The following is a 16,761-nucleotide window of genomic DNA, read 5'->3' on the forward strand; positions in this document are numbered from 1 at the left end:
AAGCATGTATTGAACTTCCGGAACCAAGCTGAATATTAATATCTACTGGGAGCTCCCTTTCAGAGCCAATCTGAATAGTTTCAGAATTAAAAGGATTCAAATGCAACTTATTCTTTCTTGTCCATTCCCAAATAGCAGCAAGACTGGCATTTAATTCAGAAGAGATAAACGAGTGGGGAATACAACTGCACATCGTCTGCATGGATATGAAACACAATATCATGACTGTGAATGAGCACTGCTAAAGTTCTAAAAAAGAAATTAAACAACGGCAATAGAAGGGAGCCCTTGGGGACCCCAATCTGCAGAGAAAACTCTGCTGAGGGAAAGTCACTCAGGGACACCTGCTGAAACAATCCATCAAAATAAGAGGGGAAACAGTTATAGACTATTGTTATGGACATGGACCCTTAGGCTGAGGGAGAGTTGGCACTATCTGCAGGAAGGAGCCCCGCAGGTCCCCATCATGGGCAGGCGGAGCTGGCAGGAGCAGAGGCCTAATTGGAGCTTTGCCAATACCAGCCTATATTTCGCTTAGGTTGAACCCTCGAGTGCTGGGGCCGGCTGGTCTTAGGTACAGGCCTCTGTGAAGTAGAGGAATGTCCTTCGGGATGAAGTCATGGCAGGCCAGCGTGGGGGAAGAAGCGAGGTTGGGGCAAGCAGTGATCCAGGCAGGCAGCAGTCAGACAAGGTCAAGTTCAGGCTGTGATCGAGGCAGGCTGAGTTCATTAAAATCATCCACTGTACCTGAAAATTGGAGGGTGGCCAATGTAACCCCAATATTTAAAAAAGGCTCCAGGGGCGATCAGGGTAACTATAGACCAGTGAGCCTGACTTCAGTGCCGGGAAAAATAGTGGAAACTATTCTCAAGTTCAAAATCGTAGAGCATATAGAAAGACATGATTTAATGGAACATAGTCAACATGGATTTACCCAAGGGAAGTCTTGCCTAACAAATCTGCTTCAAGTGTATTTGGATTTTCAGAAGGCGTTTGACAAAGTCCCTCATGAGAAGCTTCTAAGAAAACTAAAAAGTCATGGGATAGGAGGCGATGTCCTTTCGTAGATTACAAACTGGTTAAAAGACCAGAGAGTAGGATTAAATGGTAAATTTTCTCAGTAGAAAAGAGTAAACAGTGGAGTGCCTCAGGGATCTGTACTTGGACCGGTGCTTTTCAATATATATATAAATGATCTGGAAAGGAATACGACGAGTGAGGTTATCAAATTTGCGGATGATACAAAATTATTCAGAGTAGTTAAATCACAAGCAGACTGTGATAAATTACAGGAGGACCTTGCAAGACTGGAAGATTGGGCATCCAAATGGCAGGTGAAATTTAATGTGGACAAGTGCAAGGTGTTGCATATAGGGAAAAATAACCCTTGCAGTAGTTACACAATGTTAGGTTCCATATTAGGAGCTACCACCCAGGAAAAGGATCTAGGCATCATAGTGGATAATACTTTAAAACCGTCGGCTCAGTGTGCTGCAGCAGTCAAAAAAGCAAACAGAATGTTAGGAATTATTAGGAAGGGAATGGTTAATAAAACGGAAAATGTCATAATGCCTCTATATTGCTCCATGGTGAGACCGCACCTTGAATACTGTGTACAATTCTGGTTGCCGCATCTCAAAAAAGATATAGTTGCGATGGAGAAGGTACAGAGAAGGGCAACCAAAATGATAAAGGGGATGGAACAGCTCCCCTATGAGGAAAGGCTGAAGAGGTTAGGGCTGTTCAGCTTGGAGAAGAGACGGCTGAGGGGGGGGGGGATATGATAGAGGTCTTTAAGATCATGAGAGGTCTTGAACGAGTAGATGTGATTCGGTTATTTACATTTTCGAATAATAGAAGGACTAGGGGGCATTCCATGAAGTTAGCAAGTAGCACATTTAAGACTAATCGGAGAAAATTATTTTTATTTATTTATTTATTTAACACTTTTCTATGCCGTCATTCAGCAGAGCACCATCACAACGGTTTACAGCTAGGCACAAATATGTTTGGTTTATTTTCTAAATTATCCATAAGGTGCCAGTATTATACGGTTACATAGTTCAATAATATACTCTAAATGGTGAATGGGTGTGGTTACCTTTTATGATTGTTAGTGTAATCATATGTTTATACTGTCTTTCTAATTTAATACTTAAATATGAGAAAAATAATAAAAAAATAAGCAAGTCTGCTTTTTTACTGGTGACTTTCAGCTGTTTTTATGTGTTGTTATTCAGCTACCTCACTGTGAAATGCTTTTTTGAAGAGCCATGTTTTTAAGCCTTTTTTGAAGACTTTTAATTCTTTCATTAGTCTTAATTCCAGGGGTAATGTGTTCCATAATAATGGTCCTGCCAAAGATAGTGCTCTCTCTCTAACTTGGGTCAACTTTGCTGTTTTGACTGAGGGTATGGTTAGTAGAGATCTATTGGCCGATCTGAGATTTCTTTGAAGGACATGTAATCGTAGTGCGGTGATTAGCCAGTCAGCATGTTCGTCATTTATTAGTTTATGCACTGTGCATAGTGTTTTAAATTGCACTCTTTGTTCTATTGGGAGCCAATGTAAATCTGCAAGTGTCTGGGTGATATGATCTCTTTCTCTTCTGCCTTTACCAGTAAGTATTCTGGCAGCCGAGTTTTGTAGTATTTGCAGTGGTCTGATAGTAGTGTATGGCAATCCTAGGAAAAGTGTGTTACAATAGTCCGTGCTGGCAAATATTAATGCTTGTAATACTGTACAAAAGTGTTCCTGATTTAATAAGGGTTTTAGTCTTCTAAGGACCATTAGTTTGGCGTAGCATTCTCTTGCTTTTATTGATATGTGTTGTTTTAGGCTTAGTTCCATGTCTATAATTACTCCTAGGTTTCTAGCTTTATCAGTTAGCTCAACTGATTTGCCATTTTTTAGTCGGATGGGATTTTGAATTCTTTCAATGTTTTTTCGTTCAAGATGTATAAATTCCGTTTTTTCGATGTTGATTACTAGTTCCATTTGGTTTAATAGTTGTTTTATTATGTCTAGGTATAACATTGCGAAATTCAGTGTTTTTTCAATCGTTTCACTCAATGCACAATAAAGTTCTGGAATTTGTTGCCAGAGGATGTGGTTAGTGCAGTTAGTGTAGCTGGGTTCAAAAAAGTTTTGGATCAGTTCTTGGAGGAGAAGTCCATTAATGGCTATTAATCAAGTTTACTTAGGGAATAGCTACTGCTATTAATTGCATCAGTGTTTGGGTAATTGCCAGTTCTTGTGGCTTGGTTTAGCCTCTGTTGGAAACAGAATGCTGGGCTTGATGGACCCTTGGTCTGACCCAGCATGGCAATTTCTTATGTTCTTAGAGTGTCTAGGTCCAGGCAGTGGTCATGGCAGTTGGAGTACAATCAGAATGGTGCGAAGGCAGTGGTCAGTGGTAGGCAGAGGTCAGGCAGCATCAGGGGCCAGTCCCAGGGTCAAACCAGAATCCAATCCAAGACAGAGCCATTCTGAGGTCAAGGCCAGGAGTCCAATCCAAGGATTGGAGAAGAGGACGAGGGGCCACAGGAACAGGAGAGATGATGAAGACAGATGAGGGAAGATTGACCACAAGGCAAATACTGAAGACAAACTGGACTGCCAAGAGGAACAGTAACGAGACACGGGAATTCAGGAGACATGCAGCAGGATTAGGAACAGGAACATGTTGGCAAGCATTTCTCTAAGCAAGATGACCTATTGCCGAGGCACTGGATGGGAGTCAGACTCAGGGCTGGCTAGGTGATGTCATCAAGGGGCACCTCTCCAGTTTTTCCGTCAGTGGCCATTTATGTAAAGGGCAGTTAGCATGTGTGCACCCTATGGAGGACCCCGTTCCTGGGAGCCGGTGGTGTCCTACCGCGCTGAGGAGAAGCTACTGTGGTGCGGCCCTTTGTCGCACTCAGTGGACAATCCTACACCAAGGAGCCTTCAGGGAAGTGGCAACAGGCTCGGTAGGACAGCCACGCCTCACTGGAATGCTGTGGCATCGGGCGGAAGCACTGACAGGCCTGGCCTGGAGTTAAGGGCGGCAGGCTGCAGGATGGGTCTGCGGTCTACCAAACGCAACAACTATACCAAACATGCCTAACTCCAATAACCTTAACTAGGGATGTGCTGCAGAGATCAGTCCCTGGAACTAGTTTTTTTCAACATTTTTGCAAATTGCATTGTGGAAAGATTGCATGGGATAGTTTGTGCGGGGGGGGGGGTTCGCGGATTACACCAAAGTCTGCAACAGGGTAGACAGCCAGGAAAACATGAGGGAATCTCAAGAAATGGACTAGAGTCTGTCAGCAAAGATTTAATGTTAAAATATTCAGAGTCATGCAAAAACCCAAAGAAATGGTACAGTATAGGTGGGTGAAATTCTTTTAAGCATGAAAGAAGAGTGTGATCTGGGGATGATATATCTGATGATCTTAATGTGGTCAAACAGGTAGATAAGTCAATGGTAAGAGCCAGAAAGATGCTTGGGTGCACAGAGGGGAGCCTGGTCAGCAGAAAAAAGGTGATATTGCCCCTGTATAAGTCACTGGTGAGACCTCATTTAATGCTGTGTACAATTCTGGAGACCATATCTTCAAAAAGATATAAATTGGTTGGAACTGTTCCAGAGGGTGGCTACTAAAATGGTCAGTGGTGTTTGTTCTAAAGCACATTGGGACAGACTTAAAGATCTAAAGATGTATTCCCTAGAGCAGTGGTTCTCAACCCAGTCCTCAGGACACACCTAATCAGCCAGGTTTTCAGGATATCCATAATAAATATGCATGAGATAGATTTGCCTGAACTACCTCTAGGTGTGTCCTGAGGACTGAGTTGAAAACACCTGCCCTGGAGGAAAGGCAAGATAGGGGAGATATGATAGAGACATTAAAATACCTCCAAAGTAGGGATGTACAGCAGGGACGGATTCGTCCCATTTGGTATTCGTATTCGTGGGGAGCCAAATCCGTTGCATCCATTCTCGAGGGACCCCGATCCGTTCATTAGTTACGTATGTATTCGTTTCCCAAAAAAAACCCCATCCCAACCCTTTAAATTTAATTAACTACAACCCCCCACCCTCCTGACCCCCCAAGACTTGCCAAAAGTCTCTGGTGGTCCAGCGGGGGTCCTGGAGCCATATCCTGCACTCACTATGTCACAGGGGCTACCAGTGCCATTGGTCGGCCCTTGTGACATAGTAAGGGCAAAGGCTATCGGCACCATTTTGAATATTGGCAGCTGACAGCCCGAGTTCAGATCGCTCCAGGACCCCCCCAAGACTTGCCAAAAGTCCCTGGTGGTCCAGTGGGGGTCCTGGAGCGATCTCCTGCACTCGGGCCGTCGGCTGCCGGTATTCAAAATGGCGCCGATAGCCTTTGCCCTTACTATGTCACAGGGGTTACCGGTGCCATTGGTCGGCCCCTGTCACATGGAGCACCGGATGGCGCCGGCCGTCCATTGCTCCTACCATGTGACAGGGGCCAACCAATGGCACCGGTAGCCCCTGTGACATAGTGAGGGCAAAGGCTATCGGTGCCATTTTGAATACAGGCAGCCGACGGCCCGAGTGCAGGAGATCGCGCCAGGACCCCGCTGGACCACCAGGGACTTTTGGTAAGTCTTGGGGGGGTCAGGAGGATGGGGGCTTTATTCGTTAGATATGTTGTATTCATGGGGGTTCGCCATACGTTTCATGATCCCACGAATACAACGAATAGGGACATATACGTTGCAGATTGCCAATACATCGAAAACGAATGCACCCCCCTACTCCAAAGTTTCTATGTGAAGGAGGCAAATCTCTTTCAAAGAAAAAGAGGCTCTTGAACAAGGGTTCCATGGGATTAGGCTGAAAGGGAGTAGATTCAGGAGTAATCTGAGAAGTATTTCTTTGCAGAGAGGGTAGTGAATGAATGAAACAGCCTCCTATATATATATATGTGTGTGTGTATATACTACTCCCTTTCAGCCTAATCCCATGGAACCCTTGTTCAAGAGCCTCTTTTTCACCCCCATATATATATATATATATATATATATATATATATGGGTGTGTGTGTGTATATATATAAATGTGTGTGCGTGTTTACACCTATCCTTGGTCCCACCTCTTTGATTAGGTCAAACATGACCCTGGCCCTGCCCATCTCACCCTCTCTACAATTCTACTTCCTTTCTGTCTACAAATTTAACCCACACACATATGCTCAAAAACACCTCAGTAGTGTGAAAAATTAATTATCTACAAAACTGACACATCTGCCACTATGTATACTTCCAAATACTGACCTGTGTATTTAGCATTTTCCCCATCCACACAAAATGGGAGAAAATCTTTAGTAAATAGGCCTCTTAATGTTTTTGTGTGTTCTATTCTAGTCTTACATTTGTGGTCGTCATATCGCTTATGGTATTACAGATTAGAATAGCATCAAAGTATTTCCTTCAACCAAAAATTTCACCTGAAGATAAGAAGAAACCATTAGCTCTCAACAACAGGTCAGTGGTTGAACAACTAATTCATATTTAACAAAGAATTTGAGTATGATCCTGTAATTAGAATATAGGTGAAAGGCTGGTTCAGGCATTTAAAGTGATTGTCATATGTAGGGTGAAGAATGAACATTTTCCTTTATTATGCTTCAAGTTACAGGTGCACAGGAAGCTTTGCTTTCAGTTTCCTGTGAATAACCATACAGAGAGAGCTTTTAGGTCACTAAGGGGCTAATTGATATCGTGGGAGTATTTTTCCCTGGGAAAAATGGTCTGTGGGAAAAATACTGTGAGAATCACAAAGCTGCGGTAATTGGCTCTGTCCCTTTGTGGGTTCTGTGGTATTTTTCCCCCAGTAAAATGCCATGGGAAAATACCATGGCTTGAAGTAGCCCAAAAAACTCACATGCTAGCAATCACGAGACTGTGGGGCCACCTTGATTTAAAGGGGCCCCTCGGCCCAAAGTCACCCCCTCAAAATAACAAAAATCCCAGTGATCCCATAGACCACCTTGTTCTACCCCTTCTGCCAGCCCTGGAGGTGGCCATTATTTCAAAATAAAAAAATGAAAATGTTTTAAAGTTGGCACTAGCCCTTGCCAGCACCCCAACCCCTTTCCTTTCAGTAAATATTAAGGCCCCCAGAAGTCCAATTCTCCCACCCTCCAGATCCCCAAAGAACTTGCAGATTGCACCCTGGTGGTCTAGTGTGGACCTGAAGTGCCCCCTAGGCTCCAGGCCTGGTGGTGGCCATTTTAAAAAATGGCACTCACCAGCACTATACCCCTATCACAGTACTGAAAGGGGAGGGCTTAGGGGTAGGACCTGGTGCCAACTTTAAAAACTTTTTATTTTTAAGCAAGGGCCAAATGCATGGGTAGAAGGTGGCAGGAGAAAGTGTCTTATGGAGAGCCACAGGGTTTTTTTCGGGGGGCGGGGGGATGACTCAGGGCTGAGTGGCCCCCTTTAAGACAGGGCCCTAGGAGCATCAGGACATGCGTTTAATGTCCCGATGCTCCCAGGGGAGTTAGCTACAACTCAAGAGTTATAGCTAACACCTATTCAAATAGCATGGCTTGCAATTTTTCAGGCAGGCTGTGTTATTTGATTTTCATAGTTTAGGGTATGGATAAGCTAAATAGCTGCATGAACATACTAATCAACTCTTTTTAATATGCATGATGCCAGGAGCTATATAACACAAAGTATTTCAAATACCTTGCGCTATTCCCATGTTAGGCCATTTACCACACAGTAAACGGCCTAATGCAGCTATGTGAATGAGCCCCTAAGATTAGACTTGATGATCCAGTGGTTTTCTCTAAATTTAAACAACTATGAGTTTGATTTATTTTGGCCAGAAGATGGTAAATAGCAGGAGATATTGGTGGGGAGAGGGTTACCCAAATTCTGGCTGTTGTAAAAAAAAAAAAAAAAAAATTTGGACCAAAAAACTTTATTTGCAAAGGGTCTTCATATTATTCTCTTTTCATTAAGTTCATTTCATATTTATAAGCAGCTCTGAGTAGGTCACCATGTGAAAGCTATAAATAAATGGATACAAATAAATTAATGCAATTCATGCATCCTCTGTGTAAAGTGGATGGTACAGGAAAAACCAAAGACCCTTGTACATCATATAGGGGTAGATTTTAAAAGGTTGTGCATGGGCGTACATGTGCACGCGCTACCTGGCGCGCGCACATGTACACCCGATTTTATAACTTGCGCGTGCAGGCGCACACAAGTTATAAAATCCGGGGTCGGCACGCGAAAGGGGGTGCACGATTGTGCACCTTGTGCGTGCCAAGCTGCGCAGCATTCCCCCATTCCCTACCCCCCCCCACCCCACCTTTCCTTCCCTTCCCCTACCTCCCTCGCCCTTTCCCTCCTACCTTTTTTCTTTTTTTAATCTCCAAACTTACTTCAGTCCTTCTCTATGTAGCCACCAGCGCAGTTAACCCAGGAGATATCACTTCCTGGAGTCCAATAATTGCTTCTCAGAAGGATTACCCTATACTGGTTTCAAAAAAAGATGTCTCTTCTCCATCTCTGGATCAGAGGACACAACAGTCCTGGTCCATGGACCAGTTGGCTGAATTAGTGAAGATTTTCTTTACTTCATTGGTAGCCAATGACAAGGAGGGCATCCTTCAGCCTCTTCTGTCCAGAATGTCAAATTTGTTCCCATAAGGGGGATTCCCTCTCACCTCCGACCCAGGAGCTGTCCCAGTGGTGGAAATTAGCCCTCATCAGTTGGGTGTACCATTCCTCTCTCTGAAGGAGTCTAGTATGTCCAAAGATGGAGCACAGGACACTACCATATGGATCATGCCCCAGCAGTATTCCCCTCTGAAACAACTGAGGACTCCACCCTGATTGCCATTGTCTTCACTGGGGTCATGGCTAATCTCCCTCCACCTCTCAGTTCAAAGGAAGAATTTAATGGGATTCCTTTAGACCCCTTTCCTGACCTGCTGGAATATTCATTTCCACCAAAACCTGTTGTCACTTTGAAATGGGCTAAAAAGACTAGAAATTTTTTCTAACACTCCCGCCAAGTAAAGACCCTTGGCTTTTGGATAACTTTGGAAGAAATTCTTCCAGAGCTCAATGCTAAATGCCCACACAGCAGCCCACCAACTTTACATGGTACAATACTTACATGACAGCATAGAAAAGCAGAAACCTTTGGTAGAGTCTCTTGACAGGGAGCCAGAGCACTATCAGGAGGCCCTTCTGGGTGTGGAAGAGTGCAAGCGTCTTCTTCTCTAGTCAGTGTATGAATTTTGATACCGTGGCAAGATCTTCTGCATCAAAAATTAGTGCAGGCCAGATGGCTTGGTTGAGAGCCAATAGCCTAGGTGAGGACGTTCATAAAAAAAACTGGCCAAGGTCCTGTGCTCAGGCAACAATCTCTTCAAGGACAAGGTCAGATAAACTATTGTCCAGATTAAGGAGTAGTATGCAGCCATTCAGTTCCTATCAGCAGAGGCCGAGCAGCTGTCTTCCTCTAGATAATTTTACTTTACTTATAAACATTCCTTCTTCCAGAGACACCCCTTTTACCAATTTCAGTGGTATGATTCCCCACCTGTGCTTTGTGGGCATCCAGCACGAGGATGCCCACGTGAAGGATGTCAACTTAAGGAGCCACATTAAGGCCAGTCTGAGGCTGGTTCAAATTTTTTATCAGACTTTATTCTCAGAGTACAACTCCTCCAATAGAAGGAAGGATAAGCAAGTTTGCTTGCCATAAATGGTATTTTCCACAGATAGCAGGATGAATTAGCCATGCTGTTTGGGTGACGTCATTAACAGCACTCTCGTGGACTTTTCTCCGTGAAGGCAAAGCTTCGATGTGCTGCGCCTGCATGGCTCTTCCCGCGCATAGCACATCATCGGTCTCCTCAATGTTATGAAAAAGATATTTGGCTGTTTTGAGATCTGGATAGTTACAATACACATGTCCAGGGATGAGGAAGGATTTGAATGGCTAATTCATCCTTTTGTCTATGGAAAATACCATTTACGGTAAGCAAACTTGCTTTTTTCCGTCGATAAGCAGGCTTATTAGCCAAAGGAGAGGAATCTGTCTGAATTAGTTACATTTCTCGTTCACCCAACCTCCTTTCCCCCACCTTCTTTTTTTACCCTGGGCTCCTGGTGGACATGTCTTTTCCACTGCATAACACTGCATGTCCCAATCTGCTATCAGATGCTGCTAGCTGGTCCAGGCAGTAGTGAGAGGTGAAAGTATGGATAGATGACCAGGTAGATGCTCTGCAGATGTCTTTGATTGGTACATCTTGAAGAAGAGCAATGGAGGACGCCACAGCCCACACTTGATACACTTTGATGGATCCTTGAAATGAAGAATGAACGGATTCATGGCAGAAGCGAATGCAATCTGTGATCCAGTTGTAGATTGTTTTCTTGGAGACTGCCACACCAAGTAAATTGGGATTAAATGAAATGAATAGCTGTGAAGAACTTCGGTGAGGCTGTGTCCTTTGATTAGAGTAAGCTAGAGCTTGATTACAATCCAAAGATTAGAGAAGTTCTTCCCTCTTATTATGGTGTGGCTTGGGAAGAAAGATGGGTAGAGAAATAACTTGATTGATATGGAAAGCTGATACCATCTCTGGCAGGAATTTGGGGTGTGTTCTAAGCACCACCTTGTCATGATAAAACTGTAAGTAGGGTAAGAAGTGTACTGAGGCTTGGAGTTCAATGACCCGATGGGTCAAGGTGATAGCCACGAGGAAGATCACTTTCCGAGTAAGGAATTTCAAATAGATCGATTGTCGGGGCTTGAAAAGATACTTCATAAGAGCAGACAGGACTATATTTAAATCTCAAGGAACTGGCGGTTTTCTGATGGAAGGATGAAGATTAAGAAGACCTCTCATGAACTGAGACACTAACAGATGGGAAGCCACCGAAGAGCCCTTGTCTCTCTCGTGGTAAACAGCTATGGCACTCAAATGGACCCTGACTGACAAACTGGCCAAGCCAGAGTGGGAGAGATGGAGAAATAATTAAGAAGCTCCCTCAGTGACGAAGAAAAGGGGTTAATGTCGTTATCTTGACACCGCTTGGCATATCTTTTCCATTTGAAGGAATAATTTCTAGTTGAAGGTTTCCTTGCTGCTACAATTATTTGTTGAATGCTTGGGGAGTGATAACTCTTACAAGATCTCATGTTCAACATCTAGGCTGTCAGATTGAGGGAAGCGTGGAGAGGATAAAGAAGGGAGCCCCATTCTTGTGTTAGGAGATATGGCTCGTGACCAAGGAAAATGGGCCTGTCTTCTGAATACTGCACCAGATACGCAAACCATTGCTGTCTCAATCATGCTGAAGCTATGAGAATCATTTGTGCCCTGTCCTGAAGGAACTTCTGAACTGTTTTGGAGATCAGGGGAATTGGGGGGGAAAGAGTACAGTAGGCTGGTTGACCAAGATAGAAGAAAGACGTTCTGTGTCTTTCTGAGATGGCTGGGATGGATTGAACAGAACTCCCTCACCTTCCAATTGTCCTCAATGGCAAAGAGGTCCAAGCATGGGAGAAACCATTGCCAAAAGATTTTGTTGGCTACCGACTGGTCGAGGGGACCACTCGTGAGGGTGAAACACTCTGCTCAGATTTTCCACCAATGTGTTTGCTAGTCCAGGCAAATACGTCGCACGAAGAGTCACAGAGTTTTTTACGGCCCAAGTTCAAATCCATACTGCTTCCTGGCAACAGAACCAGGAGCCTGATCCTCCTTGTTTGTTCACAGAGAACATGATCACCTGACTGTCTGTGTGAATCATGAGGGTATGGCCTTTCAACAGGTGAGCAAAGGCTCTCAAAGCGTATCTCATGGCTCTTAGTTCTAGGAGGTTGATTTGGTGGGACTGTATGGGCAAAGACAATAGGCCTTGCATTTTGTAGCTTAGAACATGAGCACCCCAACCATGAGTGGAGGCATTTGTGGTGAGGAAGAGAGTGTGGGTTGGTTCCTGGAGGGGAGATCCCACTGTGAGTACTCTAGGCTGCAGTCACCAATGTACATCTCTGCGCATGGAGTCTGATAGGGTTATCTTCCTTGTGCAATTAATATAGCTGTGTTTAAAAAAGGATTGGATAAGTTCCTGGAGGAGAAGTCCATTACCTGCTATTAAGTTCACTTAGATAATAGCCACTGCCATTAGCAATGGTAACATGGAATAGACTTAGTTTTTGGGTACTTGCCAGGTTCTTATGGCCTGGATTGGCCACTGTTGGAAACAGGATGCTGGGCTTGATGGACCCTTGGTCTGACCCAGTATGGCATTTACTTATGTTCTTATGTTCTTATATGTTGGAAGTATTAGGACCATTGAGATTTTAGCCCCCACTGGAGGTGTCTGATGTGCATGCACATGAGAGAGTACATGAATGGTCGATGCCAGGTATCCCAGGAGTACCAGCAACTGGTGCACTATAATTGTCGATCTACAAAGTACTTCTGTACCGAGATTTTGGATTCTTTTGATTCTGTCTTAAGGGAGGAAGGCAAGAGAGTAGATCAAGTCTAGTCTCACTTCTATGAATTGCAGCACTCGAGTCAGTTTGAATACCGACTTCTCGTAGTTGATAAGGAATCCCAGAGACTCTAGGCATCTGATGGTTGTCTCCTGGTGTGCCTGCAATGAAGCTTGGTTGGGGAGACTATTAACCAGTTGTCTAGATAGGAAAAATTTGGATTCCCTGTCACTGTAAATGAGCCACTGCCATGTTGCAACAGAGACAACTGGTACACATCCTTCAACTGTTTGGCAAGGTGGGGAAGGGAGGGTGCAATAGTGAAATCTAGGTGATACCTTTCGCTCACTATCTTTAGGATCCACTGATCTGAAGTGATCCAACTCCACTCTGAGGAAAACTGAGTTATTCTGGCTCCTACTGGTAAGAGAGGCGGTGGCTGCACTATTCTCAAAAAGACTGAGGGGGCTTTTGGGGTGCTATTTGTGGAGGCTTTGGCTGATTCTGATACATTTGACATGGTCTCGATTGAGATTATTGCAGCTGCGGATGAGGTTGTTGGAATTGTTGATAAGATTACAGTCTGAAGGTCTAAAACTGTTTGAATGGCCTCCTTTGATAGGATTTTCAATTTGGTTGGTAAAATCTTCTGGACGTGGACTGGGAGTCCAACATTGATGAAAGAGATTGAACTGCCACATTTTGGTCCTTAATTTTGGCAACAGTATCTCTTAGCCAATTGCCAAAGAGATTTCACCCAAGCATAGTAGGTTTGTTAGTTTGTCATGGATGTCCTGTTAGGATCGTGGACCCTTGGGCCGGCTGAGACTGCAAAAAAAATTTTAAGAAAAAAACACAGTGTGAGAAAACACGATTGTTATGCTCCACGGCCACAGACGGCTGCGACCTCTGTTGTTCACCTCCTTTTTTACTGCTTTGGCTCCGTTGAGCGAATTCGCGGCCTCTCCATCTACTGCCGGCCTTCCAGCCTCCATTCCTGGGCCCACCTGACCAGCATGGACACCGCCGACCGCCATCTTACCCACGGGGTTCCCTAGGCACGCGCACGCACTCCCCGACCTGCTTTAACCACGTCATGGCGGGAACCTCGGGGGCGTCCCCATCAGATGACGTCACTCAGCTTCAATACTTAAGCTCGCCGGCCCAGACAGCCGACAACTTGGCAACGAGTTCATCTTGCTGAATCTACCTACTTTCTCTTCAACTTGCTCTGGTTCCTGCTTCCGTGGTGTGAGACTATTGGGTACCCACTCCTCAGGGGCCTTCCTCGTCTCTTGGCTATCCATTTCTCGTAGGACCTTCACCCGGACTCCTGCCTGCCCTGCTTCCCGAGGCTTTCTACGGAACTACATCCTTGTCTCCTGACACTTTGAGTAACCATGCTGCGGATCAATACTGCGATACCTACATTGGGATCCTCTCCGGTGTACCCCGCTCTGCGGTCCATTGCCTTGATATTGCTAGAGGACCCCTTTCCGGATCTGCCCCGCTCTGCATGGCTAATTCAGCCTGCTTATCGACAGAAAATCACCTATTCCTTGAGCAGCGGTAGAAAATCATCAGCAGTGTTTGTGGTCCCTATGACACACCTCAACATAATTCTCCAGTGGGACCTCTGCGCCCTGTGGGATCAATTGCTGCTGCCCTGTTACATTTCATGAAGGTTACCAGGGAGATAACAATGTCTCTTCTTTGGTGGCTAGATCCACAGGTCCTGGAGATAGGTACTCCTCTTTGAATTCTATCTCATCAAGTCTCACCACTGACAATGGATGTGTCCATTAGTGGGTGGGGTGTACACATGGGTTCCTTCCAAACTCGGGGATTCTAGTTGGTGAGTGAACATCTATTTCAGATGAACCTCTTGGAGCTACGAGCCATGCAACATGCATTCAGAGTATTCTCTCATCTCCATTAAGGAAAAATAATTCTGATCCAAATGACATCCAAGTGGCAATGCTCTATATGAATAAACAAGGGGACCTGGAAGTGGTATACCGAGGGGGGGGGGGGGGGCGCAAAACCCCAGGCTCTGGACTGTGGGAGCACTGGACGGCCAAACTGAGAGCACAGTTTAACAGAAAAGATAGGCAGCATGGGGCCAAAGCTGCCATGTATGCTCCAGCAGGCCCTTCCCTCATACAAATTTCCTTAGTTACAGAAGGCCCATGCAGGAGGAGGTGGAGAGGCAAGGAACTGCAGTGCCAGCTGGAGTACACACAGCAGCTCTGGCCCTGGGATGAATTTGTTTCTGTTACTGTTGAAGCCTCCAGAGCAGCCATGAAAGGTTGGGGGAGAGGGAGAAACTGATAAGGGACTGATGATGCCATAGGGGAAAAAGAATCCAGGAAAGAGAATTAAGGGGGGGCGGGGGGGGGGGGGGCGGGGAGGTGAGGGAAGATAATTATGCAAAGGGTTTGGAGAGAGAGAAGGGAAGATTGTTATGCCAGGGAGGTGTGAGGGTGAGGAAAGGGAAGGTTATTATGCCAAGGTGTTTTGGGGGAAGGGAGAAGAAAGTGATTATGGTAGGGAGGTCATGGGGGAGGGGGTGGGAGAGAAAAGGGAGGGAAAGTAATTATGCCAGGGAGGTTCAGGGGAAGAGGGAAGGGAGGGAGACTTATACCAGTGGGATATAAAGAGATGGAAGGGAACAGGATGGTGATTATGCCAAGAGGGTGGGTGGAGAGGGAAGGGAGGGTGATTGTGTGCATTTACTGTATTCCCTGAATGTCAGTGCATGCCACTGAGCTTAGAAAACGTGTAAGAGCCAGAGAAAATACTGTTTTTCTTTACAGATTGCAAATTTTGAGGGGTTTTATTTTTGTTTTGCTTGCTCTTTTGTTGTTTGTTTTTTCTAATTTATTTTGCTCTCTATTTGGTGAAGAGAGTGAACATTTTTTTTTCATATTTTTCTTTCATTTATTTTCCTCTCTTTACTTCCTTCCCTCCATCTTTTTTTTTTTTTTTTTACTTTCCTTCTTTTTGTTCTTTCCCTGTCTCCTCTCACTGAAGCTTCCTCCCATCTCTGCTGCTGCTGCTGGTGGTGCTACTTCGGCATCGTGGGCCCCTTTTGATGATCCCGTGGTGCAGCTTCAGGCCCCCTGTTTTGTTCCCCAGAGCCTTGTGTTAGGCACAGCCTGGAAGCGCCAAGCATTAAAATTTTGCCACTAGGTACCAAGGATTTTTTTCACCCCCTCGAATGACACTATCACTTAATTGGTTTTTTGTTTTTGTTTTTTGTTGATTGTCATTAATTTAAGTACATTTGGCAACTGTCAATCACATTATGTAGTATATGAATGTAAATAAATACATTTGCTTTAATGTTAATGTATTTTGATATGTCAAAGGCTGGAATGGAAAAAGAAATCCCAAAGGCCAATATTTTCTTACAATCTGCCCCAAGCACATCTTTATCCCAGCCTTCGGCTATGAGCTGCTGTGCTTTCAGGGTCCTCTCCAGCTTCTAACTGCAGCCCTTGGAATGGGGCAAGTGGCAAAGCAGTGGCACCAACCACACAGAGATGCAAAATGTCACCCGCTGAGGGGTGTGGGAGGCTCATTTTGCCGGCCGAACCAGTAAGAGCCCAGAGCCATATTACTGAGAATGCAGGAAAGCTTTCATCCTTTAGAAAATTCAGTCAGTCTGTCAGCTCATATTTTTCTGGGGTTTCTATTAGTGTGATTTCCTGTGACTTAAAGCATTGCAAGGAGAGGGATGGGTTGGGGCTGGGGGGGTACAAATGCAGGCATTGGCTCACGGGTGCCAGAGACCCATTGCATGCCTCTGCTTTTAGTCTTGGGAAATCTGAATCTCTGGTCTTTGCATTTTTGTATAGTTCAGGGAAATGAATTTCTGTTTCTGTTGCATTACATGCAGAATTGGGCTTTATGGGGTTCCCAGTTCAGTGTTTGTGTATTTCTGTTTCTAGTTTGTGGTCCTTTATTCTGTATTTGGTTAGGATCTGTCTGGGTTATACTCAGTTAGATATTCTGTTAGTTTATAGGTTTTGAGTATAAATCTATAATAGAGAAGAAGATAAACAAAGAAAATATCTAAATCCTGCCAATGAAATACAATAGTAATTGAATAGAAAAATTCACTGTCAAAAAGAAGAGATTATTGTGTTTTCACTTGCATCTACAAAAATTTGAAAAAAAAACATTGGAAAGGGTTTGGTTTTTTTTAACCTACAGAAAAAGTTCAGGCGCCTGTTTAAATATCT

The 16,761-nt window shown here is 44.5% G+C and overlaps 1 protein-coding gene across 1 annotated transcript in view; it reads left to right on the forward strand.

The window, feature by feature from the left end:
* LOC115096851 (stimulated by retinoic acid gene 6 protein-like) overlaps window positions 1-16,761 on the forward strand; it is a 225,523-nt gene that overhangs the window by 179,165 nt on the left and 29,597 nt on the right. The window contains exon 15 of the mRNA XM_029612056.1: window positions 6,388-6,507. Within this exon, the coding sequence (XP_029467916.1) occupies window positions 6,388-6,507 (120 nt within the window). The remainder of the gene's footprint in view (window positions 1-6,387; window positions 6,508-16,761) is intronic.

Source organism: Rhinatrema bivittatum, chromosome 1 (genome assembly GCF_901001135.1).
Source record: "Rhinatrema bivittatum chromosome 1, aRhiBiv1.1, whole genome shotgun sequence".
Classification (NCBI taxonomy): Eukaryota; Metazoa; Chordata; class Amphibia; order Gymnophiona; family Rhinatrematidae; genus Rhinatrema; species Rhinatrema bivittatum.